Raw genomic sequence first — 24,143 nt, 5'->3', positions numbered from 1 at the left:
ACCTGATCAATTAAGAAGATAAGTGATAAACATAAAAACCATGGAGGGATATCACCATCTGAAATCAAATTACTTGACCTATGTCTAGTCCTCAGAAACCTCTTAAAAATTTTACTTTGACATAATTAAGTAAACATGAATCGGAAAAAAAACATCATGTATGAATGATACCATGATAGAGAAGGAAAAAACGCAATAATTCTTATGATCAAGAAACTGATCAGCTCAGTTGTGTTATAAGAATAAGATAACTTTTTTTTTTTTGGGTAGTAGAATAAGATAACTTTTAGTTAAACACAGCAAAATCAGGTTGAAAGACAAGATTGTGACAATAAAAAGCATGATTCAGGTGAAGAATTGTCTTCTAGTATATTTGCAATCAAAGACACATATTTTAAGATGAATAATATAGCACAAACTCTGACTTAAGATGAAAGAGTTTAATGCAAGTTATGAAATTCATGTTATTAAATAACAGGCATGAACTCGAGTCAGAATTAGATTTAACTTATGTAAGATGAATTCAAATATCATTAAAGGTTAGAACTCTACATTACCCAAGGTAACTCATGTTGGATGATAATCCAACTCAAGTTGAGACACAAATTAACATGGAATACATATTATGATACCCTGAATGTAGACTACAAACGAGGTCTTATAATTAGGACCGGAAGTAATATTTAACTTATGTTATCCTACAAAATAACTCTTCTCTAATTTTGTTGTCATCAGAATATAGGATTTTAACGCAAACATGTTAAAGACATGTCTAGTTTATGAGGAGCACGTTTTATATTTTTGTTGAAAGTGAGTTTAATTATAAAGTGACATCGATCAAACACAAATCATAGCCTGTTCTAGATGTAATTACTTGACCATAGTTTTTTTTTTTTTTAAAAAGGCATTGTTATGTGAATGCTGTGATAAAGAAAATTTAGAAGCAAACAAGCGGAAACAACATCAGGTTGGATAAGTTTTGGATAGAATAGAAGGTTGATTGATCAATCAGAAGTGAGGAAGATATGACAAATACACAAGACTGACGGATGTATTATTATCACCTAAAACAAATACATACGTAAATAATTAAATTAATTAATTAATATAAAAATGCCCACTTGTTGATGTGATGATGTGAGTCACGAGTCCACTTAACAAAACCCTCACGACTCAAAAAGTTTCATAAGCTACACACACACACACACACACACTACTCTCTATCTACCCCGTCACCCATAATTATTGATGTTTTAATATTATATCCGTCATTCAACTGATCCACATATGTATTAATTTAGTATGGCTACTCGCTAATTCAATTCTAGTAGTAATTAGGTTTCTCATAATTATATTAATATAATTTTTAAAATTTTAAATCACAGCTAAGTGTCATGTGTGTGTATATATATATATATTGGTAAAAAAGAAGAAGAGCATTTCACTTGTTATATATATTACATGACTATACATACTGATACCCCCTATCCCCTAAGATCCTAATTATAGAGCAAGATTAACGGATTTTACAGTTCTTAAGGAGAATGATTGATAGTTAATATATATATATACTTCTCCACCTTAGATATAAGACCCACTTTATAGTATAAATATAAGACCTATTTTGTAGTGTAATTTATACTACAAAGTGGGTCTTATATTTAGAGTATTTAATAAATTTCTATAGGTATGTGGCTTTCCACATCCATTCTTCGTAAAAATTATCAACCACGATAAAGTGTGTCTAGGAACCAAAAGCCTGTCAATAATTTGGTGCAATTAAAAAGGGATGGTATTATTAAAAAATTGATTATCCGCCACACCTCTACCCTGTCTATATCTAAGACCAAATAAGGGTTTGGAATTTCGCGTCATAATTAGGACTGGAGGGAGGAAATGTTAACTAATTTTGTTCCCCTTTTTTCCCTTAATTTTTGTTTGTAATTTTCAATATTTTTTTTGATACACCGGAAAAGACTGTAATTTTCAATATTGTTATAAATTTGAATTTAATTTTTGTGTTTTTTCACTTTGTTCAGGGCAAAATAGATACTTTTCTATTAAAAATTATTCATTATTTCAAATTTAAATATAAAATATGAAGTAAAAAACATCTCTAATTATCAACAAAAACTTTAATTAATTTGAATGGCCTTGAATTTTAAATTTTTTTTTAAACAGTACTATCCTTACTTGTCTTTCATTTTTAGGATTAAGGTGCAAATCTACTCATAAAATATTTTGTCATAAGCATTTAACACCATAAACTTTTTTTTGATACAAAAGTATACATGACATTTTTAAAATAGTACAAAAATGTCATGACAATTGCGTTAACCAATCTTGACCATTTAGCTTTAAATACAAATATGAAGTAGAAACTTCTCCAGTTATTAACAAAAAAAAAATACGTTATTCAAATTTCATTAATTTGAATGGCTTGAATTTTTTTTTTAAAATAGTAGTTCTTTACTTGTCTTTCATTTTAATAAAAACAAATAAATAAGCTACCATTGCTAAATTAGTAAATTTTATGCGAGGGCAATTATTTATTTGCCCCCTGTCATCTAACAACTGTACCCCATATATTCAAAGCAAAAACATTATCCCTCAAATTGGGATATATTAAATTGGACCAATTTTCATAAGTAATTTTCATGAATGATAAAATCATTAAATAATATTATTATTATTATTATTATTATTATTATTATTATTATTATTATTATTATTATTATTATTATTATTATTATTCCATCTCACCGAATATTTGCGGCGAATTCATAATTTCATAAGGAAAAACAAAACAAAACCATGTTAGAAAGAACGAAGAAGTCATCTCACACACAAAGATAGATTCCTTTTTAATTAATATTAATATGATAAGAATAATGATAATGCGCGCATGAAAGGGATAGTATACATTAATAAAATGATCTATAGGCTTGATTCATTGTTTCACAGGTCAGACCATTTTATATGTCCCTTTATCATTTAAAATAAAGCAAAAAGAAGAAGAAGAAAACAACAATTCACTAATAAACGAAAGCAAATGCCGCAACTTATAAATATATGCATCTAAAATGCACCTAATTAATTTATAGACTTCTTTGTTTTTCTTTTGTTTCTTTTTTTTTTTGGGGAAAAAATGGGGATGGAATAATTTTTAATGGTTTTTTTCCCTTGGAAATTAAGCATTATTTGAGATCCTACCTACTAATCTTTTTGTAGGTGCTACTTGGCGCAGCTCTTTCTGAGTGTGTTCCCATTTGCCCAAATCCAAGTTATTATTGTGTTTGTTAATTAATTTATTTAATTATTTAGTTTTTTTCACTATTTAGCTACTCCATTAACGTAATTGAAGCTTTACTCTTTTGCTTTGCATTGAAGGTAGACGTTTTTAATGAATCATGGTTTAGGCAAAAAATGAATCATGGTTAAATCAAAAGTGGCAAAAAAATCAATGTGCTTTGGGAAAATAATATCTCAATCCCTATTATATAATAGGGCACGTCCAATAATTTTATGAGAACCAAGAAAAATAATTAAATAATTAAATTTGTTTGAAAGTGAAAAAATTTTCCAAATTTATCATTACTTAAAAATCATGAATTACGTACATATTGAGAAGCAAGACAAATTGTATCAATTTATAAGTAGGGACAATTTTTAAATGATGTAATTAATACTCTACTTGATAATTTTTAATAAGAATCAATCATTTTTTCAAAAAGAAGTCTTATAATGAGAAGCATTTGAGTTTAAATTTGGTTGCTGCTTGAAAATAAAAATAAAAAACCTTTTTATATTGACTTTTTTTACCAGATTTATATATTGACTCAAAATCGGTATCTTTACGTTGGCAAAAAGAAATTATTTTTTTTTATTGTTTTTTTGGAAGAAAATTGGGTTTTGTTATTGTTTATTATTAACTGTTTGTTTGTTTGTTTTGTTTTGTTCATTCATTCTTTGTTGCTTTTGGTGAGCGCAACAACGGAGAGAGGCACGAGTTAAGTTTGCCACTCAAAGCATTCGCTGTACACGTGGCCGAAAGCTAGGGGATAAATGCTTGTCCTCATACTGTTTAAAAGTTAAATAATCTATTAAATAATATCATTTTGGTGTTAAATAATCTATTAAAATAAATTCACCGATAAGTGTTATAATTCACATTTTTTGGATTTTCGTCTGAAATACATTTAATTTGAATTTTGACTTTTTGAGTACTGATCGGTGTTGGGCCTTTCATTTTTGTTTTTTGCTTTGCATTAAGCATGCCATGTAAATGTAATTTTTTGTTTTGACCAAAAAAAATATAAGTTTTCTAATTGTCATTTTAAAATGTAACTTATGAGCATTGAACTATTGAGTTCTCCAAGCTATATAATGCAAATTACTCTTAAAATTAGTTGTTAATTAACTATAAAGAATTTATTAATTTGGATACAAGAGATATCAATGAAAGTTTTCATCTTCATTTGTCAGTTATTAGTAGATTTAAATTTGTGAAAACTAATTATCAATTTATTATATTGAAGTTGTAAATTATTTTTTAGTATTATTAGTAGAATTGCTCAGTGGATAATTACATAAAAATAATAATTGATGACGTGAGGATAACTACCTTTTGAAAAGTTCATTAGTTATTTCCAATGGAAGATGAAAATCGCCACAGAGGGTGAACATGGCGCCATGAATCACAAGGGCTTCTTTGACTATGTATTTTGAAAATGGCCATAAACATCTATTTATATATTTAATATATTTATTCTTTCTTTTTTTTTCCCGGATAAATATATTTATTCATAACACTAGTACGTACACGGCTAGGTACTCCTTCAAGTTCATAATATAAATCCAAATTAATTAAATTTTCAAAAAATAAGGAAGGAAGTTAAACATCATTAACTCATTCAATTGGTCAATAAATTATACTAACTTTGGTTCTTAATATAATAGCTAGTTAAAAATTAGATTTGGTTCTAAATATGTGATTTCAATATATTTTGTCTCTCAAATTTTTTAAAAAAATATTCTTATTGATTATACATATTAAAAAAGTTATTATTAAAAGATAATTTCAATACACATAATTAAAGAATGTAATTTAGGAAAGTTAATGCATATTTATTACAAATAACTAATTTAATTAATTTTGTTAGTATATAAAAATTAATTATTAATCTTTTATATTATTAAGGATTAGAGGTAGTATTGTTTTTCATTATTAAATTGTCAATTGTCAAATGTAACTATAACTCTCTCGCGTTGTATCTTTAAAAAAAATGTTTCGTGCCAATGCCTTGTCCTAAAAGTCAGGTTTGGACTAGCTCAAAATATTTGGTGAAATCATCCTTGACCAACTCTTGGAAAACAATCTTGTTCAATTTAAATTAACTAAGTGTAAATTGATAAAATTTAAGAATAGTTGTAATTAAATTTGGAGTAAAACATTTTAAACACCCTTTAGTTGACACTTAATTGCATACATTGCTTTTTCATTTTGAAAACATATATTTTAGTCCAAATCATTAATATAGTTAAGAATATTTTAGAAAGATCATAAAAATATTTTTTTTAATAAAGAATTATATAAAATAAATCTTATTTACTAATATGACCCTTATCACACTAAACATCTAATTTATCTTTTGACAGTTTATTTAATACTTATTATGAGAGTTATTTTTTAATTTTTTAGAAAATTTAAAAAAAAAGGTAATGACTGCTTTAAAATCAATAATTTAATTAAAAATTTGAGTAATTTTTTGCACAAATATACATTTAATGAAATATGATTAGAAACTAAATTATATATGTGGAAATATTTTTTTATAATCTTATTAATGTTAATAATATCATAGGCACATAATTATATCATTTTTTTTAATCTTAAAATGCAATTGAAAAAATATATATAGGCTTGCAAGAAATTTTTAGTATTTAAAATATTACATTATAAATAATTTTAAATCAATTAATTAAATATATAAAATTATTAAAGCTTAAAAATTTAGAATTATAAAATTAATTAACTTTGTAATATGCTCCAAATTAATCAATTTAATAATATAATTAAAATTTGAAATATATATTAAAATTATGTTTTTGGCAACAATGGGTGGTAAGATGATTAAATAATGCTTATATCAACGAGTAGCGTGAAAATAAAAAAGTTAGCGTTAGTTTTTAGCAGTCAATTAGCGATTTAACGGATGAAAGTAAAAACTAAAAGAGATATTTGTATGAAATTTATTTTAATTTTAAAGAAAATTGGTATAGATTTCCAAATCAAAAGGGAAATCTGAATAATTTAAATTAAATAGAGAGAAAATCATCTTATTTTATTATATTTAATTAACCTTTTTGAGTAAACAAATTTAATATTGTGTAATAAAATGTCAAAATCAAATCACCGACATTACCCTACCAAGACAAGTTCTAATTTCTAAAGATCAGATCGATATAACACATGCTTATGAAACGTGAACCAATGGCTTTGGAATTTATTTCATACTCGAATTATAATATTAAAAATAAAATGCTCATGACATTAATATTATTTCTTGTCTTAATTATAAAATCTTGTATATAATTAGAATCAGAAATAGTATATTATTAATGCTGATGTTTTAAAGTATTTAAAGTCTATTCTATTAAAGGCATATTTTATTATTAAAATATTGAAATGAGATTAGACGGCCCTTTGACAATTTCTCAATCTCCACCTAATACAAGGGAAACATTTTAATTTTAATAAAAAGGGAAATACTACCTCCGGTCATAAATATAAGAGCTAATTGACTAATTTGAAGAGATTAAAAAATAAATTAAGTTAATTATTTGTAATAAATATGTGTTGTCTTTCCTAAAATATCCTTACTAATCAAGTGTATTGGTCAGAATTATCATTATTACAAGAACTCTTTTAGAAAAAAATGAATAAATATGAGAGACAAAGTGATTAGAACCAAAATAAAAATCAAATGAGGTCTTATATTAAGGATCGGAGGTAGTAGTTTTAATATAGATGGTTTGAAAAAAAAGGGATTTGGTAAATTCAAAATAGATACCATGTGCTCTTACTCAAAAAGGGGAAAAAAAAAAACTATCTGCTACAGGCCTCTTTTATAATAGATTAATAGATAGTTTAACTATATTGCCTGTCTTAAAATTGGTATTTTCTCATTTTGAATAAAATAAAAACATTTTCAACTATCAATTTGGAAATAATAATTTAAATTAGAAATCAAAATACTGAAAAAAATAAGAACATTTATATGGTTAAGAGAGACATCTCCATAATTGAGACGGGATTTAATGTTGCTTAAGGAATAATTTCAACAAAAAAAAAGATTACCCTCATAATAGATTTAGAATAATTTTCTACAAATTTGAATGTTTGAGATTTAATTTAGATGGTTTATATTTAATATTTTTTTATTTTAAATTATTATCACTTCTAATTCTATAAACAAAAATTTTAATTTGCATCTCATTTATTTCAACAAATTCTTTAAAATTTATAGGATGAAATGAAATATGATATGAAAATTTAGAATTTCAAATATATTTTTGGGGCAAAATAAAAGATTTTTTTAAATAATTTTTTTCCTTTTTTGAAAAAAAAATATGGATCAAATGCAGAGGGAGTAATCCTTTTTGTGTCATTTGGGAGAAGGGTTGGACCAATTTCTTTACACAAGGCACTCAAACTCCTCCCACCACCATTTTTTTCCCAATTCCTATATTTAAAGTAAAATAAAATATAAAAATAAAAATAAAAGAATAAAAAAATCACAAGGCACCAAAGTTGTCAAATTCATAAGATACCCACTATGAATTATGGCACACAGTTTGTCATATTTGTTTTTCTAAAACTTCAATAAATTATTAGAAAAAAAATTGATATCATTCTTGACATTTATTATTAGAAAAGTTATCAAGTTTCATTTCAATCTCAAAATGTGGATTAGGGTTAGACTTTTTCATCTTTTTTATTTTTTAAACAGTTTCTGACTTTAAAATTGGGTCAAGCTTTTTATGAGTGTCTCACTTTGAATTGTATTGATTGATCTGCCTGCAATATTCAAGAGGCTGAGTCACAACCCCCTTTAATCGCCGTTCATTTCAATATTGGTGGGACCCTAATTAATCTTAACCCTTCCCCTTGATCAACGGTAATTATTGGCTTGTCATCACATGAGATTTTTCATAGACGTTGATTCCTTTTTTAATTTCTACATCAACATCATGTCATCACAAACATTGCAGAATATAAAATTATCAATTATTCTTCTCCCCATAAAAAGAAAAAAAATGTGAGAAAGGCCAAATAGCTTACCTTTCCTGTTTCTCTCTCTATTACTTGAAGCCAATCTGGCTGTATAAATTAAAATTAGATTATACATATTTTATTTCATTTTACTTACATGTAAATAAAAATAATTTTTTATCTATCTCTTTTAATAATATTAATTAATTTAAAAAATTCAAAATATAAATGGTTTAAATCAAATCTGAATGTATATATATTTAATACAAGAATAAGTAAAAAAAAAATATATCACTCATAACTTTGTTGTTTAATGACATAAAAATTTTCCTATAGTTAAAAAGTTGCCAATTCAATACTACTTGTAATTTTAGATTGTTAATAGTTATAATTTTAATTAAAAAAAATGAAGGATATCAATTTGTCAGTCCTTCCTTTTTTTTTTTGGTGTACAAAATTTTTAAAAAATAATTGGTTATCAGATATTTTAAATGATTTTAGAGCAAAAATGGTTGGTGCAGATACGATGGTTTCAGATTTTAATTTTGTGAGGATTTTGAAAATTTATAAGCAAAGCAGAAAAGTCCATAGTCAACACGAGAAGTGCCATAATATTCTTGCATTCTTTGTTCCGCTTATGGGGTAAAATTTAAGTTAAAAGGTTTAAAATTTCAATTTAAAAACACAAAATCGAAATCTTTCGATTAAAAATTAAATCTAACATCAACAAAAAGGAAAAGTTGGATGAAAATTATTAAAAAAGAAAAAAACAAAGCTGAACATTTACTTCTTAGGCAATACAAGAGGTCACATACAGAGACCCCTCTTCCTTTCTCTCTCTTCTCCTCATTCTCTCTCTAACCCCATTTCATCTTTCTTTCCTCTTTCTAAAGCCGTTTATGAGATTCTTCCCAATGGTTTTTTCTCTTCCATTGAATTGTGCAGATTTCCAGCTGAAATATGGAAATTAAATCTCTTCAATTTTAGTTGACTTGTGGCTATTTATGTGAATTTTTTTCCTCTGGGAAGCTATTGAACGAACTGTTAGGGGGGTTTTCTTGCTTCTTTTTTCTTCTGTAAACTATCATTCTGGGTTTGTTTCAGAAGAGGCTTCATACGCAGTTGTGTATGCCGCAAAAGGATTGAAGAAAACTATTATATTTCCAGAAAATTCCATCTCTATTTTTTTTTCCGCCAATAAAAAAATATTTTCCTCTGGTTTCTGTAAATTTCCTCATATTTATTTTTCTTACCTTTGAGAAAAATAGAGAAAGACATGGTTAAGCAAGGGCCTTGCTATCACTGTGGAGTTACAAGTGAGTGCTTGTTCCTCCAATATGTGTTTTCTTTTTTGGTGAATCTTTTATGAGTTCTTGGACTATTTTTTGCATCAGAGTATTCTGCAACTGTCTTCTCACATGATAATTTCTACACAACATAGATGTGTGAGACGGGAATAGTTGATGAACAATATTAATAAAGAATTTAGGCTTCTGCAATTGTAAATGAATTCACGAACACCAATATTCTTTTCTCCGGTGTATTTGAAGTTCAAAATTTCTGGGAATTTTATTGATTTCCTCCTGGTTTATCTTTCGGGACTCTGGTCGTCATTTCTCTTTACTCTTTTGAGTTTCGAGCAAATGCAATTGGCAAAATTATGCCTGGCCTTCACTGGATGCAAGATGGGACTCATTACTTGATTGCCGGATTATATTCCTGTTAAGGTCTTCATCTGAAAGAGTCAATCCGCATACCGTTTGCAGTGGTAAATTGAAGAAAGAGAGAAAGAAAAGAGCAAAGAAAGTCATGCATTTGTAAAATGCCGTAGCTGATCGAGCTTTGCGATCTGAAAGATGTTTTACATAGTGATTGCCTCTTGAATTGAGCAATTCTTCATCGAATCACAGGATCTTGCTCCCAGCATTGCTTCCATCCTTCAGACATTTCTTTCTCTCCTGCCTTCTGGCTGAAAATCGACCCTTATTCTTCAACTCATGCCTTGAAGATATTAGTTGTTTTTAATTATGGGACTGTGTATCTTGAATTTGAATCAGTTCTACATGTTCAGGGCCTAGCAGGTGTTGTGTCATTTAAAACTCTAGTGTGTGTTCTCATATTTAGTTGAGTGATTGCGGTCATAAAACTCATAACAGAAATGATATTAATTCATTCATTTCTCTTCAACTGTGATGTCTTAAGTAAGCCTCAGCTATTAATGTTAGGACAATAACTGGGTGACTAAGACGTGCACCTATGTTCTGTCTATAACGTTATTCATTTCAGTTCAAATGCAGAAATTCTCTTCAGTGTTAGTATACACCTCTTCTATGTTTGAGTTCACCTAGTAAACCAAGATCTTCATTTCCTTGCTAAAGGGTGTTGCTTTCCATAATATTAATAATTGAAGCTTATCTATTAATTAATAGCTAATAACCAACAGTTTGGACAGGCGATTTTTGTTGAGTTTAGGTAGCTATCCTTGTATATACAAGCTATTGGCCCCTTCCATTTCCTCATGGGAACATTAATTGATAGTTCCTCCTTTGGTCTGTTGGTGCATCTGTTTTCCCTCGCAAGTTGATTATAATTCATGTGAAGTATGCATCTTCTGTCCATACCCTCCTATTACCCGATCAATGGCTCTACTCAGTTAGAGGACAGCCTAGAGCACTCTAATAAGAGAAAAATGGTACTTCTTGGAAGAGAGGTATCAAAAAGACAGATAGGGCTGTGGTCTGTTGGATATTAGTTGTCCCATTCAAATATACTCAATGAAGGATCTTGTTGTTGATATTGTTGCTGAGTAATTGTAAATAAAGCTTGCATGCTTCTCAACAGAATTTCCCAGTATTAACAATTTCTCCACTGCTAAGACTTATTTTGTCCATCTTCCCTGTAATTGTAATTTCCATGAGAGGCTTAAGCTATGTCTTGACTTGTGATAAACTCCCGATTTTATTTTATAATGAATCATAAACTTGATACTGTATGGATTGTGCATTTGATTGTCTATGTGAAGTACATCGCTATTCTTGTTAACAAAAGTGGAAATTTTTATTGATTTCTGACAAATAAGCATTGCCACAGGCACACCACTTTGGCGCAATGGGCCACCAGAAAAGCCAGTGCTATGCAATGCATGTGGATCTCGATGGAGGACAAAGGGAACCCTAGCAAATTATACCCCTTTACATGCTCGGTCAGAAACCGATGATTATGAGGATCAAAGGCTTTGTAGGGCAAAGAACATATCATTAATTAAGAACAAAGAAGTGAAATTGCTCAAACGAAAGCAGAACCATGATAATTTAGTATCTGGATGGGTTGCCTCTGGTTACAACCAGGGATCTCAAAAGGTTATAGATGAAGATGCAAGCAATAGATCAAGTTCAGGATCAGCTGTTTCTTACTCAGAGAGCTGTGCTCAATTTGCTGGAACAGATGCTAGCGACTTGACAGGTTGGAGTTTGGACATTTCCTATATGCTATTATAATTGGAGGATTATTTGTTCATCATTGACTATGGAAGCATTGATCTTTTCAGTGAGATGATATGGCTTTTATTGCTGGTTCATATTTATGATGGGCAATCCATTATCTTGAAGTTTGTAATAAAAATGAGGGAGGCAGGGTGAGAGATATAAATTGTGGATTTGCAGCGTGACTTACAACGGCTTGTTATCTTCAAGGAAGATGAGTGAACAAAAAATTAGCATTGCTTTGTATTGACAAAAAGGATCCAGTGTGTGACATAAATATAAACAGTCCGGCAATTAGATATGGATTATCTGTTATCAAGTTATGTGTGTATAAAAATATTTCTTAGGCAATACATTTTTTACTGACAACTGTTCATCTTTATCTGTTTTATTGGCTATCTTAGAATAAGAACTCTTTTGTCATGGTACATATGTAACCTCATGCTTCTTATAACATATAAACCCTTCATTTTCTTTGCATAAAACATGTAATTCTAATTCTAATATAGATAGCATCTGCGTGTTGATTTTAGGTCCTGCTCAGTCAGTGGTGAGGGATGGCATGGTGCCCTCAAAAAAGAGATCCTGTGTGAACCGTCAAAAGCCATCTTCTGTTGAGAAGCTCACAAAAGATTTATATACTATCCTTCATGAACAGCAGTCCTATTTCTCTGCATCTTCTGAAGAGGATCTCATTTTTGATAGTGAAACACCAATGGTCTCTGTTGAGATAGGACATGGAAGTGTTCTCATTAGGCATCCTAGCTCTATAGCCCGTGAAGAAGAATCTGAGGCTAGTTCCCTTTCAGTTGATAACAAGCAATGCCCAACGAGTGAGGCATATTCATACTCTGGTGCTGTTGATATGCGTAATGATTTCACTGGCATGAATTTTCCATCTCAGGGAGTTGAAAATATCAACTACTCTGCTAGCCCAGGAATTCAGCGGGAGAAACTGAAAAGGTAAGTATTTTCCCGTCTCTAGTTTGTTAGTCTGGCATACATAGCTTCATTATATAACAAATCCCGTGTTGCTTGCTTCTTTATGCATATGAATTTGTGAAGAAATATTATGAATGCGGAGATATTGACTCTCCAGCACCGAAGAGCCAGAGAGAATATCCTCAATTCTCACTAACATTTCTTTTTATTTTGGCGTGTCAGGGAGCCTGAAACTTCACAAATCCTTGGATATCCTGACTCACCACTGTGCTTGATAGATTTAACGGTGAGTTATATCTCCATTTTGTCCCTTTTGATTGCACTGTGAGAGATAAATTGACAAATATGTTGATTCATGAGATTGTGACTGACCAAAAAGATAAATAAGTAAAACTAGTGATAAGATTGCATGTTTCTGCAGTCAACTGTTCTAATTTAACATGGCTTTTGAAAACAAGCTATATTTTCATTTCATATAATTTGCTTATGTTTTATTCGCCTTGTGCTTTTTTTTTTTTCCTTTTTTCTTTGGTTATGTATATCTATAGTGTTGTTAAAATTTCAAATGATATACGGATCAATACTACTTCATAATTTTCAAATTCTGGAATGTTCTATATTATTTAATTGCTCCCATGTTTGGCATAGGATGTTGTAAACTCTGAGGTGTTCTTCACGAACATGACGAATGAGGACCAGCAAAAATTACTGAAGTGTCTCCCTGCAGTTGATACTGCTAAACTTCCTGACAGGTCAGTTTCTCTGTCGCGCAGAATCCTTTTAGGTTTGTAAAGAATTTTTAGTGTATATTTTTTTTCTTAAAAATCTTTTTAAATTAGATAGCAAGTCCAAGTGGATCAAAATTTGTCAAGATCGTGAACTAAAATTTCTCTGTGTTATGATCTGAGTCTTGGATATTTAAGAAAGTTATGCATTTTATCACCTCAAAATAGGGAAAAATAAATTTTATGTATCTAAGCTTTTATCGTGTCTCTGATGTTTGATTTTCAAGGCAATATCTAAAGTACAGACTGAATCTGACCGTAGTGACTGTTCTTTTTTTTTCCAACTGTGCAGCCTTAAAACCATGTTCAACAGCTTTCAGTTCAGAAAGAACTTAACTTACTTTCAACAGCTTCTCGGGGAAGGTGTCTTTGATACCTCTTCACTGGGGTCAAACGCTGGTGATTGCCAGGCTTTGAAACGGCTCGCATTATGTGATTTTTCACAGTCAAAATGGGTGGAGCAATACGATTTACTTAAGGTTAATGTTGGCTTATTATGTATGGCATCATTGGTTGTGAAGTGATGAATTTAGATAATAATACTTATCAGCTATCACATCCTTTAATGAATGCAGAGATGCAAATACCGAGATGAAAAATCTGTTGCTTTTGGATGTACTGGCACTGCATCCAGTAATGCTGCAAACGAGAAGAGATTGTGTGACAGCACAGAACAAACTTTTCCTGGTTAGCCCATTATCCTTTTCTTCTAAATTCAGAGGGGGAAAAAGACTGTATACCAAGGCCTTGAAATTAGCTACTCTCTTGCTATTGCACACTGATGCAAAATTGAGTTTATTGTGTAAAACTGATACTACAGTTTTACAAAAACAATAAACATTATCACACTATATGGGGTCAGCTATATAGATTGTGTTAACCCATTTTGTTCTTTTAACAACCATCTCTTTAGATAAACCCTTCACTAAAAGGTCCTGTTTCAGTTTGGCTTATTTGGCCGAAAAAGTTCAGTTTTTGCTTAAACTAGTGAAAACACATTGCTCTTGGAATTGATAGTCATGGCACTTTGACATTTTTTTCCCGAATGTGCTACTGTTTATGATTTAACATTGCACAATTATAATAACCTACCTCAACTTTGATTTGCTAAATTTTGTTGTCACATATAAATTTTCCTTTTGTTTAAGTTTTTGGTTACTATTATTATTCTACTGACTTAGAGGCTCGAGGCTTTCAATTTGCTCGCGGGCAATAAGACTTGCTACTAGTCTTAAATTTGTACTAAAACAACTTGGCAATAATAATGCCCTCAGCTCATAATCATTTGGATTTGAACTCTTACTTAGTGATACAAATGAAGATTTGAAGTCCTATTGAACAGCTGTTAGTTAGAACTGACGCTGGTTATCTCTTGTGATTATGGCTTAAATGAAGAGTCATTCTTAACATTCCTTTTGTTTTTTCAGAACTGAAGTCAACAGTTAAGAGCCCCCAAAGGGTGATCATGAGGGCTGGTAGTGAGGGCAAGGAAGTCTTTGGAGATGGCTCTTGCTTCAGTCCAAAAGGCCTATTGGCTTTGCCCACTGATGGCAGCCCCCAAATGCTGGATTCTTTCAACTTCGTCGACGAGAGTTCTGATCAAGATCTGTTGCTCGAAGTGCGATCTAACAGTTCTTTTCCAGAAGCAGAACTGCTGCATCCAGCCTTAAGATTTGGTACTCAGCCCAGCAATAGCAGTAGCTCGGCATACCAGCATGTTGCCTATTACTGATCACTCTTGTCTTGTCAGGTTTCTTGGGTGGCCATGGCCTAAGCCTTGTGTCTTGATGGGGGTATGCATATTTTGCATCTTAATTACCAAAATCCCCTGTACAAGATATATGATGGCTGATGCTTTTGTTATTATACAACCTTTTGGAGCTTGGATTGCTAAGGGATGAAATTTGGGTGGGGCTTTTTTGTATAGGTTTGATGACAGATTGTAACATATAGCATGAAACGCAGAGCAACGGATCTCCGGAGTTTTGATTGCTCTTGTACTTTATGCTGTGAATAATTTTAGTCCCCTGTTTTCCCCTATAAACATCCCCACCATCTCTAACGTAGGTGAAGGAAAATGGCATCCGGACAAAAACATAATGGGAGGTTGTAGTTTAGACTGGAAGTAAGATTGAGCATGAGCCAAAGAAGGCCAGGTTGGACTCCAAGTGGAGGGGAGAATAGCAGTTGAGACCAATTTAGTAAGTTAATTATTAGTAAGGATTTAAATTTCTGAAATTATATTGCATGATCAAGCTCTCTTTCTACACTCTGAGAAAAGAAAAATGTGTAATGACCAAAAACTACAAGATTGAAAATGAAAATTTACACAAATTTTTCTTTAAAATTAAAGAAAATTGGCGTGCGGTATTAGTCAATGGTAGGGATGAGGTCGAAAATCTTTACACTTTTCCCTCAGGCATTCAATTCAAGTCACGCTGCGAATTAACATATGTCAATAACAAATTTGCAAATCAGTTAGAGGGTTGAGGTTGAACATGAATAACTACTGTTTCTTTTCCGTCAATAAATTTAATAGTGGCACGGAGAAATAATTTTTCTAAAAAAATTGCAATTCAGCACTCTTTTGTATAATACTGAAATCTATTAAGGAAAAATCCCACATAAGCAATCTAAAAATTCCTAAATCTCAAATTAAAAATTTCTATAAAAATGTGTTATTTTGCAAATTAAGTGTAATCAAAACCTGTCAAAGTGTAGAAAACAATCTTAATTTGAAATTTAAAGTAATTTTCAACTTCCTTTTGTGGGATTTTCTTATCTATTAATTTACAAGGTGAATATAAAGTGAGAGCCTAACTTTTCTCATAAAGCACCACCCCTTGCATAACAATAGTAGTTTTCTCCACGCTATAAGTCATCAATAATATCTCTAAAAGGATGAGAGCTATCACGCCCCTAGTGACCAAATTAATGACCTGGGCACAATCAGTGAAAAGAGCTAAAATCTCCGGACAAGACAAATCGAGGCCATTCATGAGAAATGACCCCTTACAATTCTGCAATAGCTGAAGTAACATCGTGAGTTTACAGCAATAACCGCGTATCTCTCTATCCTCACTATTCTGAATGACACTACCACATTCACTGCTTTCATTCTGGAAAACTGAGCTATCCACCTCAAGCTTAATAAATCCACCTTGAAAATTATCCATGTTTGGTTCCAGCAATCACTCGTTGGCCTAGAATTTCAATTACTTATAAAATCTTTATCCAGACATGCTTGAAATAGACTATCTTGAGCCCTTGAATGGCCCATGTTGTATTAAAAAGCTTCTGTGGATAGCATTCGAGCAATCTCTTATTAAGTGCATCACATCTTCATTATGGGTACAATCAAAAGGGCCGCTGAATCTTGAAGATTGTGTTCTTCTCTTGCACTAGTTGTATGCATTTGCCCCCGCAAAAAGCCACATGAACAACTCAATCTTTTCTGGCACCAATCATCTCCACAGAATTCTCCAAACACCATCTGCTTGCTGATGGTTGCTTGCAAAACAAAAATGAATTGTGACGAAATTTAATACGGCTATGTTTGTAATTTTATATTGTAGTGTCATTAGATGATAACCCATGTGTTGTTCAAGGGTACGCTAGACCACCAGCTTGTAGTGGCCTACTACACTTGAACCACACATGGGTAACCATCTAATCGCACTAGAAGTGTAAAATTATAAACATAGCAATGTGCCCATAACAAAAGCAATAAAATAACGACAAGCGAAGTTATGTTTTCAATTCTTATGGACGCTTCATCAATTTTTCAAACTTTAGATAGGATTGAGATTGCTTCATATGTGGGAATAAGCCAAAAATCGGAATGATAATAGAATATGTTGCCAACAAAACAACTCTTACGGAATTTAATCTTCATACTACAAAATACCAAATAATTAACCACGCTTGAATTTAATTTGGTACCATTAGATATCAAATGGTTATAAATCAACACGCTTTATTTTAATAGATGAAGTCAGCTACATAAATCATATAACATTATTATACTATTTGCAACTAAATCTCTAGATATTTTATTAATTAAAAAGTTTAATTCAATAACTTTATTGGGTGTTTTCTTTATTCTCACATAACTTTACAGTGCCTTATCCATCCTCCTTGCCAGTCCTTCTAATAGCTTTTTTTTTTTTTTTTGGTACATATCCAAATCACTTCAAAGGATTTTCTTCTATTTCCTTTTCAGTTAATGCCACGTTCTTCCTGATATGTATTCATTATGAATCATAATTTTTCTTGTATAACCTCATTCCATCTCAACAGCCAACATCCTCATCTCTACGTATCATATAGCAAGAGGGGGGAGGGGCGGGGGAAGATCATGGCATGTGAATAATATAGGCGGGCAAAATCCAGCTACCAAACTTCTAACTACCATTCCCTCCTCACAAAACCATACACCAACCAGAGCAAGAGACAAGCTTCCAGCGAACAGAACAAACCACACAAACAGCAAGTTCTTGAACACCCGGACTCATTATAACCAAGGGAGTATATATGAATTGTGAAGAAGCTCCTTGCTAGGGACCCAAAATTTTCTTCTAACATTGAAAAGAAATCATGAAGATGATTGGATCACGAAATAGCACAGACATACGAAGATTTCCAGAACTACGTTATTTCTTTGTAGTTTTCTGTTATATCTCAAAAATTATGGGGGCAAAAAACATCCCAACTCATCTACATTACTCCCCTCCGCACCCTTCGAATAAAACTTAACCACTTCACATTTTTATTTCTCTGGTTCAATTTTCTTTCCTGAGTACACCATTGAAAAAGTCCCACTTCCTTCCTCACATATGACTTGCATATGAGTTTTGCGCAATTCAGTTCCTCTCGTTGTCATTCTCCTTCCACCAATATGGACGGGGAAAATTGAAGCCACGACTAGTTGCAAGATGCAGCAAATTAACATTTTCTAGACTATCTTCCGCAGAGTTCTCTTTCCTCAGAGCTTTAAATACATCAAAGACAAAATTATTACCATTCTTAATTTCCTTCTTTATTCTAGCTATATTCTTCAAAAAGTCACCGGCTGAGGAAGGAATAACACTCGATTCTGGGTGTTCGTCGCCTCCTTTCTGCCGCTCAGAAGTTTCAGCAGTCTCATTCACTGCCTTGTTCCCTTCATCAGTGCGTTTTTCTGCTTCACAACCCGCCTCTTCGCTTTCAATATTTTCAACACATTGCGTGGCACCTTTTGCAATCTTCGATTGAGTAACGGGTCTTCCCAGATTCTCACAAAAGCCTGAATTTTTCTCAACTGAAGTTCCGTCAGAATGATTTTTCTTGTCGCCCACTCCCAAGTGCATTTCCTTGCCAATTTTAACGTTCTGTCGAAGTTGGGAAACAGCCTCATAGTTGCAGAGATCTTTAGGATCAGAAACCAAATTCCTTTTGGAATTATCCAAATGCTGTTTGATTTTCTGCGGTTCAATCCCGAAACAAGCCTGTGAAGATTCAAAACCTGGATTTTGCTCTGAATTCTTCATTGATTTCTGTGGTGGCTCACCTGAACTGTCCTTTGAAAGCAATTCCCTCTTTGAAATCCGAAATTTGTCTATTTCAGAGCGGGAAATCTCGATTATATGAGCTCCATCGTTACCATCCAAGCATTCAGCCACCAATGTGCGTCCAGTCCCCTGGTTCAATACGCCTTGTGGAAACCCTAATTCCGATTCGTCCCTTAAATCAACATACTCTGCTGCTTCTGCATTCTCACTGAAATCAAAGAAACCCTGTGCTTCATCATCAGTCTCAACCACCTTATGGATTACGCGACCATGACCTTCGGATGCGGACTGCGATGACTGCTGCTCAGGCGGAGTATGAAAAACGTCTTGGGAACCCCTATCTTTGGCTGCGTCTTGAAACGTCTCCGGAAGAGACGCAATCGCAATGCCGGTGGAAGCCACTGGGACTCCACAGGAGCTCAGCGGTGCTCCGTCGTCAGGGTCAACAAAACGACAATGACGAAGGATTTCTTCCTGAGAGGAAGATGTTTGGCAAACCTCGATTATATCGTCCAATGCAGCGTTCGTCTCAGCCGCCGCCATCGAAGCCTAGGGTTTAAGTTATCTATTCATAAGTTGAAATGCAACAAGATGAAGCTGCAACAGTCGCGTTAGGTAACGGAGGAAGAGAGAGGAGGACTCGATGAGAGAAGAGTGAAGTCGCCGCCACATTCGATCCCGTCTCTCTTTAGCGGCTTACCCAAGGCAAATGAATCGAGCCGTGACGAAGTTACAGGCTAGACGCCGATGCGAGGGGACGAGCTACCCAGGGCAAATCGGCGATTGCCCGGTAAATTTATGACCTCTTTTTTGTTTTTTGTTTTTTTTTTTGTTTTTTCCTTCCTCCGAGATGCCGCCAAATGCATAAAACGTTGGAATTTCAGTAATGACATTGATTGCCCTAATAAATTTATGAATAGAACTCATTTAGTCATATAAAAGATGTAATAAATATATATTTTATTTTATATCTAAATATTTAATGAGTTTTTTTAATTTTATTCCTAACATATATTTTTATTTATTTATTTATTATATTTTTACTTATTTTTTATTAATTAGAATAGATTTGTGAAAAAAATACTTGCCTTACATATTTATTGTTTTAAACTAATTTTAACTAATTTTTTAATAAATATAAATAAATAAAGTTTATCTTATATTTTGAACCGAATAAAGTGTTAGTAAGAATTTCAATAACATATAACATAATGAGACGCCTATCTAGCAAATATAACAAAGTATTTAAAAAAATAAATGACAAATTTGATACTAAAATTTACTAATACATTAAGATTGTGGTTTTCTTAAATTATATGAAAAAAAAATCTGCTTTAAAAAATTATTAACTTAATAGCGTTAAAATCAAGTAATTAAAAGTTGCTGTTTCTGTAAATTTTTTGTCAATATATTAAAGTTAGTAGGGAATTCATATTATGCATTGTCAATTTCTTATTCTTAGTATTTCCAAATTTTTTTATGTAAAATATTCTTTATAAATAAATATTATATAATATCAAGTTTTCAAGGTTTAATTTTTTGAAATAATATCATTTTAAATTATAAAAATTTATTTTAGTATTTTAGTAACATTAAAAAATCTTTAATAAGATCTCCTGAACATGAATTTGTAAAAATAAAAGCCTTAACTCAAATTTTGATATTTCTTTTTTTTTTATGGAAACAAATTTTGATATTTCAAGAAAATTTGATGGGGGTTTTCTTCATATTTTATATTCCAATTTCAAATTTTTACTGTTCAAATAGCGATCACATTCACGGGGCACTCGCTAGTCGCTAGTGCTCCATACAGTCCCAAAATGGGCGCATCGGCCAATGACCTTTCTGTCAAAAATCAACCATTGTCTCTTTTTGTTTTTCGATGATTGGATGAGGATTCGCTTTAAGCCAATAAAATGGTAGAAAAAGAAAATTGCGATGCGAAGCTCCCAGAAATCGTTTCCTGTCACTGTCTGCTCCGCTTTTTCAATATTTTTATTGCATCCTATCAAGTATTAGGATTCCGCAGCCATAACTCCATCCTCACTTCTTAAACTCGTGTCTCCTCTTTCTGCAATCACAGAGCAAAGTTCACAACAATGGCCTCCTTTTCTCCCCCTACTCATTTTTCCACCACTTCTGCCTCATATTCTAAACCCCATCTTATCTACAAGCCTTTCGCCTCTCTCAAATCCAAAAACCCTTTCTTTTTACTCTCTACTTTGAAAGCTTCAGCTGACAATGGGGTTGAAGCTTCAGCTGCTACTCAAGTGGAACCGCTGCTGCAGGCTGTCTCCGAGCCTACTTCTCCGCCGCCGGCGTCAGGTAACCTTGATGGCTCTGTGGGAACTAATGGATCCGTTGCTGCGGCCGCCGAAGAAGCGAAGGCGCTCGCTAGTTTCACTTTTAAGGATGCAAGATGGGTCAATGGGATATGGGATTTGAAGCAGTTTCAGAAAAATGGAAGTACTGATTGGGATGCTGTTATTGATGCTGGTGAGGTTATGAGATTTGTTTTGCTTGCCAAATTAATGTGCTCAGAGTTGCTGATTAAGCGTAACTTGTGAATGAGTGCTTTGAATTGATTGAATCTAGATCATGGTTACATTGGGGTTCTGTTCATGTTTGAAGTGGTTGTGATAATATTTCAAAAAATGGCATAGAATTCATTAACTTGAATCTTGAGAAGCATATGGATTGATATATTCAGAAAAGAAGAAACTAAAGCATAACCTGACTTCACTTTCATCAAATCTCAAGCTAATCAGTAGCCGCGAGCATCGTAAACAGGAAGCGGTAATTTGGAAAACAAAGCTAAATCCATATGCTTCTCAAGATTCAAGTTAATGAATTCTATGCCATTTTCTCCACTCCCCATTCCTTACTCCCAAGGTCTTGAGACATACCCTTGTGAACCCAGAAAAGAAAATTGAAAAAAAGAAGAAGAAGGAATTAGGGCTTTTGGGCTATTCTCTTGTACGAGCCATATATGGTGATTTTGTCTATAGCAGCTTCTTATTCTCTTTCTTTCTTTTAATTTAAGGGGTAGGCACTAGCTACCCACTAGCAGGATTGAACCCGCCAACTTCTAACTATAGGGTAGGCCATTGAATTCTTACTCTCTTTCTAATTCTCATATTTGATTAGTTAAGTGTCATAACTCGTGAAATAAGTTCTTCCACTTGTCAACTGTTCAAGTCTTGGTCTCATTCACAAATTTAACACACTTAACAAACAGAGAGAAACAGGGAGAAGAGGTCGATGGGGATAGAGTCAAGTGGATCAAATATACAATTTCATTGTCATTATTCTGTTATATGTGTATGATTGTATGACATTAGATGATCCAACATATATACCTGTTCCTTGTCTCGACTCTTGGAGATAATTAATCGAGAAGATTGGTTGCTAGTTAGTACTTGTGTCAAGAATTCTAGCTAGTAGCAACTTCTCCTAAGAACTAAGTAAGCCGTTCAAAAAGAATTCCCCCTGATAAGCCCTCTTTCACTTGGTAAACAAGGTTAAGTATATTCGCCGATTAAGAGGAAGAGTTGGCGCAAGGATTTGACCCTCTTGTTATTATTCTCCAAAGTTTCTGTTTATACACGCTCTAAACCACTTAATCTTAGTATCTCCTTTCGTATTTGTTTTCAGAGGCTAGGAGAAGAAAATGGCTTGAGGATAACCCCGAATCATCCAGCAACGAAGACCCTGTAGTTTTTGACACCTCCATTATACCGTGGTGGGCATGGATGAAGAGGTTCCATCTTCCAGAAGCTGAACGGCTTAACGGTTTGTTCTGATTTCTTTTCTGAAATGGAGCTAAGAAAAATGCTGGGTTTGCGCCAAAATGATAAAAACCTTAAATTTGGTTCTGTTTCTGTTTTGATCATGTTGCAGGCCGAGCCGCAATGATAGGATTCTTTATGGCATACGTGGTTGATAGCTTGACAGGGTTAGGCGTAGTAGATCAAACGAACAACTTCATCTGCAAAACTCTTCTGTTCATATCAGTGGTGGGAGTGCTCGTGATCCGAAAGAATGAGGACATTGAGAGTATTAAGAAGCTTCTGGACGAGGTTACATTCTATGACAAACAGTGGCAAGCAACCTGGGAAGATGATGAAAACTCAAGCAGTTCCAGAAAAGAGTAATGCAAAGTGCCTATATTCTATAGCTTCCCTTGGCCCCCACCTTCTGTATCTACATAGCAGTGTTATTATCTTGCTGGTGCAAAACCGTGACATGAACATCAGAAACATGAATCAGCCGTATAATCTTATTCTATAGCCTCCTTTGTCTTGTCCCCTTCTGAATCTATAATGTGATGGTTTGTTTAAGGCTGTTGATTGACTCTGTTTTTATAGACTATATTCAATGGTGGTTATAGGACCATCATTAACAAAGTACTGAAAAGCTGGAAAACAGTCGTGTGAAGAAGGATTCTGCAAAGTGGGATCTGAATTACGAGAAGGAGATTTCGGTTTGTCGAAGCAGTATCTGTGATTATTATTTCTGGACTTCGTTGGTGCCATATTCTACAACCAAGTCCAATTCTTCTCAGAATAGAGTTAAATACTTAAATTCTGATATGCTATCATACTGAGCAATTTTTTAAAGACCAATTATATACCTTTTCCTGTTTTCGCTTGGATTGCATCAAAGAATTTTTAGGATGTCAAATGGGGTCCTAGACTAGACTGATGGTGTTGGACCAAAGATGAAATGGACTGCACTTTGTTGAGAACTGAACAGTCGTGCCCAGGTTTAAAACACAATAGACTATTTATTATTTTTTTTCTTCGCACAAACACAGACATTCTTCTATCAGGACACTTCTGTTTGAGATACTGTTAGGTATTAAAACTTATTAATACAAGCTGTTCAGTTGTTATAAAATTTTTTAGTAGTTATTTTTCTTTAAAACTTTAGAGTAATTCTCCAGACAAGAGAGTTGAAAGAGCTGAAAAGCCTACAAAGAATAAAAAATTAACTGTAAAAAAGTCATAACGTATTTCAAGCCATTTATAATCCCATGATGTTATTTTATTGAAAATTTCATACGTTACTGTTTAATTATGTTAACAAATAGACTTATTATGCATGTATC

The 24,143-nt window shown here is 32.4% G+C and overlaps 2 protein-coding genes across 2 annotated transcripts; both read left to right on the top strand.

The window, feature by feature from the left end:
- The first annotated feature begins 9,119 nt into the window (after positions 1–9,119).
- On the top strand, positions 9,120–15,662 carry LOC114730042 (GATA transcription factor 26). Its single transcript, XM_028917063.1, has 8 exons — positions 9,120–9,591; positions 11,366–11,737; positions 12,291–12,720; positions 12,922–12,985; positions 13,348–13,451; positions 13,777–13,963; positions 14,060–14,171; positions 14,912–15,662. Exons 1-8 carry the CDS (start codon positions 9,552–9,554, stop codon positions 15,214–15,216), a joined length of 1,614 nt encoding a protein of 537 aa, XP_028772896.1. The 5' UTR covers positions 9,120–9,551; the 3' UTR covers positions 15,217–15,662.
- Positions 15,663–21,066: 5,404 nt separating this feature from the next.
- Positions 21,067–23,284, top strand: LOC114730044 (light-harvesting complex-like protein 3 isotype 2, chloroplastic). The gene is made up of 3 exons (XM_028917065.1): positions 21,067–21,529; positions 22,688–22,825; positions 22,934–23,284. The coding sequence occupies exons 1-3, from the start codon at positions 21,133–21,135 to the stop codon at positions 23,185–23,187; spliced, it is 789 nt and encodes a 262-aa protein (XP_028772898.1). The 5' UTR covers positions 21,067–21,132; the 3' UTR covers positions 23,188–23,284.
- The last annotated feature ends 859 nt before the right edge of the window (positions 23,285–24,143 follow it).

Source organism: Neltuma alba, unplaced genomic scaffold (genome assembly GCF_004799145.2).
Source record: "Neltuma alba isolate B1F8T4 unplaced genomic scaffold, ASM479914v2 tig00012699_pilon, whole genome shotgun sequence".
NCBI classification, from domain to species: domain Eukaryota; kingdom Viridiplantae; phylum Streptophyta; class Magnoliopsida; order Fabales; family Fabaceae; genus Neltuma; species Neltuma alba.
This window is presented reverse-complemented; position numbering and strand designations above follow the sequence as displayed.

What these genes read in the sequence shown, in the direction of transcription:
- LOC114730042 (XM_028917063.1), top strand. Translation starts at nt 9,552, where the DNA reads ATGGTTAAGCAAGGGCCTTGCTATCACTGTGGAGTTACAA. An exon ending in TGTGCTTGATAGATTTAACG is followed by an intron (nt 12,986 to 13,347) that starts GTGAGTTATATC and finishes TGTTTGGCATAG; the next exon opens with GATGTTGTAAACTCTGAGGT. An exon ending in ACTGCTAAACTTCCTGACAG is followed by an intron (nt 13,452 to 13,776) that starts GTCAGTTTCTCT and finishes CCAACTGTGCAG; the next exon opens with CCTTAAAACCATGTTCAACA.
- LOC114730044 (XM_028917065.1), top strand. Translation starts at nt 21,133, where the DNA reads ATGGCCTCCTTTTCTCCCCCTACTCATTTTTCCACCACTTCTGCCTCA. An exon ending in GGATGCTGTTATTGATGCTG is followed by an intron (nt 21,530 to 22,687) that starts GTGAGGTTATGA and finishes ATTTGTTTTCAG; the next exon opens with AGGCTAGGAGAAGAAAATGG. An exon ending in AGAAGCTGAACGGCTTAACG is followed by an intron (nt 22,826 to 22,933) that starts GTTTGTTCTGAT and finishes ATCATGTTGCAG; the next exon opens with GCCGAGCCGCAATGATAGGA.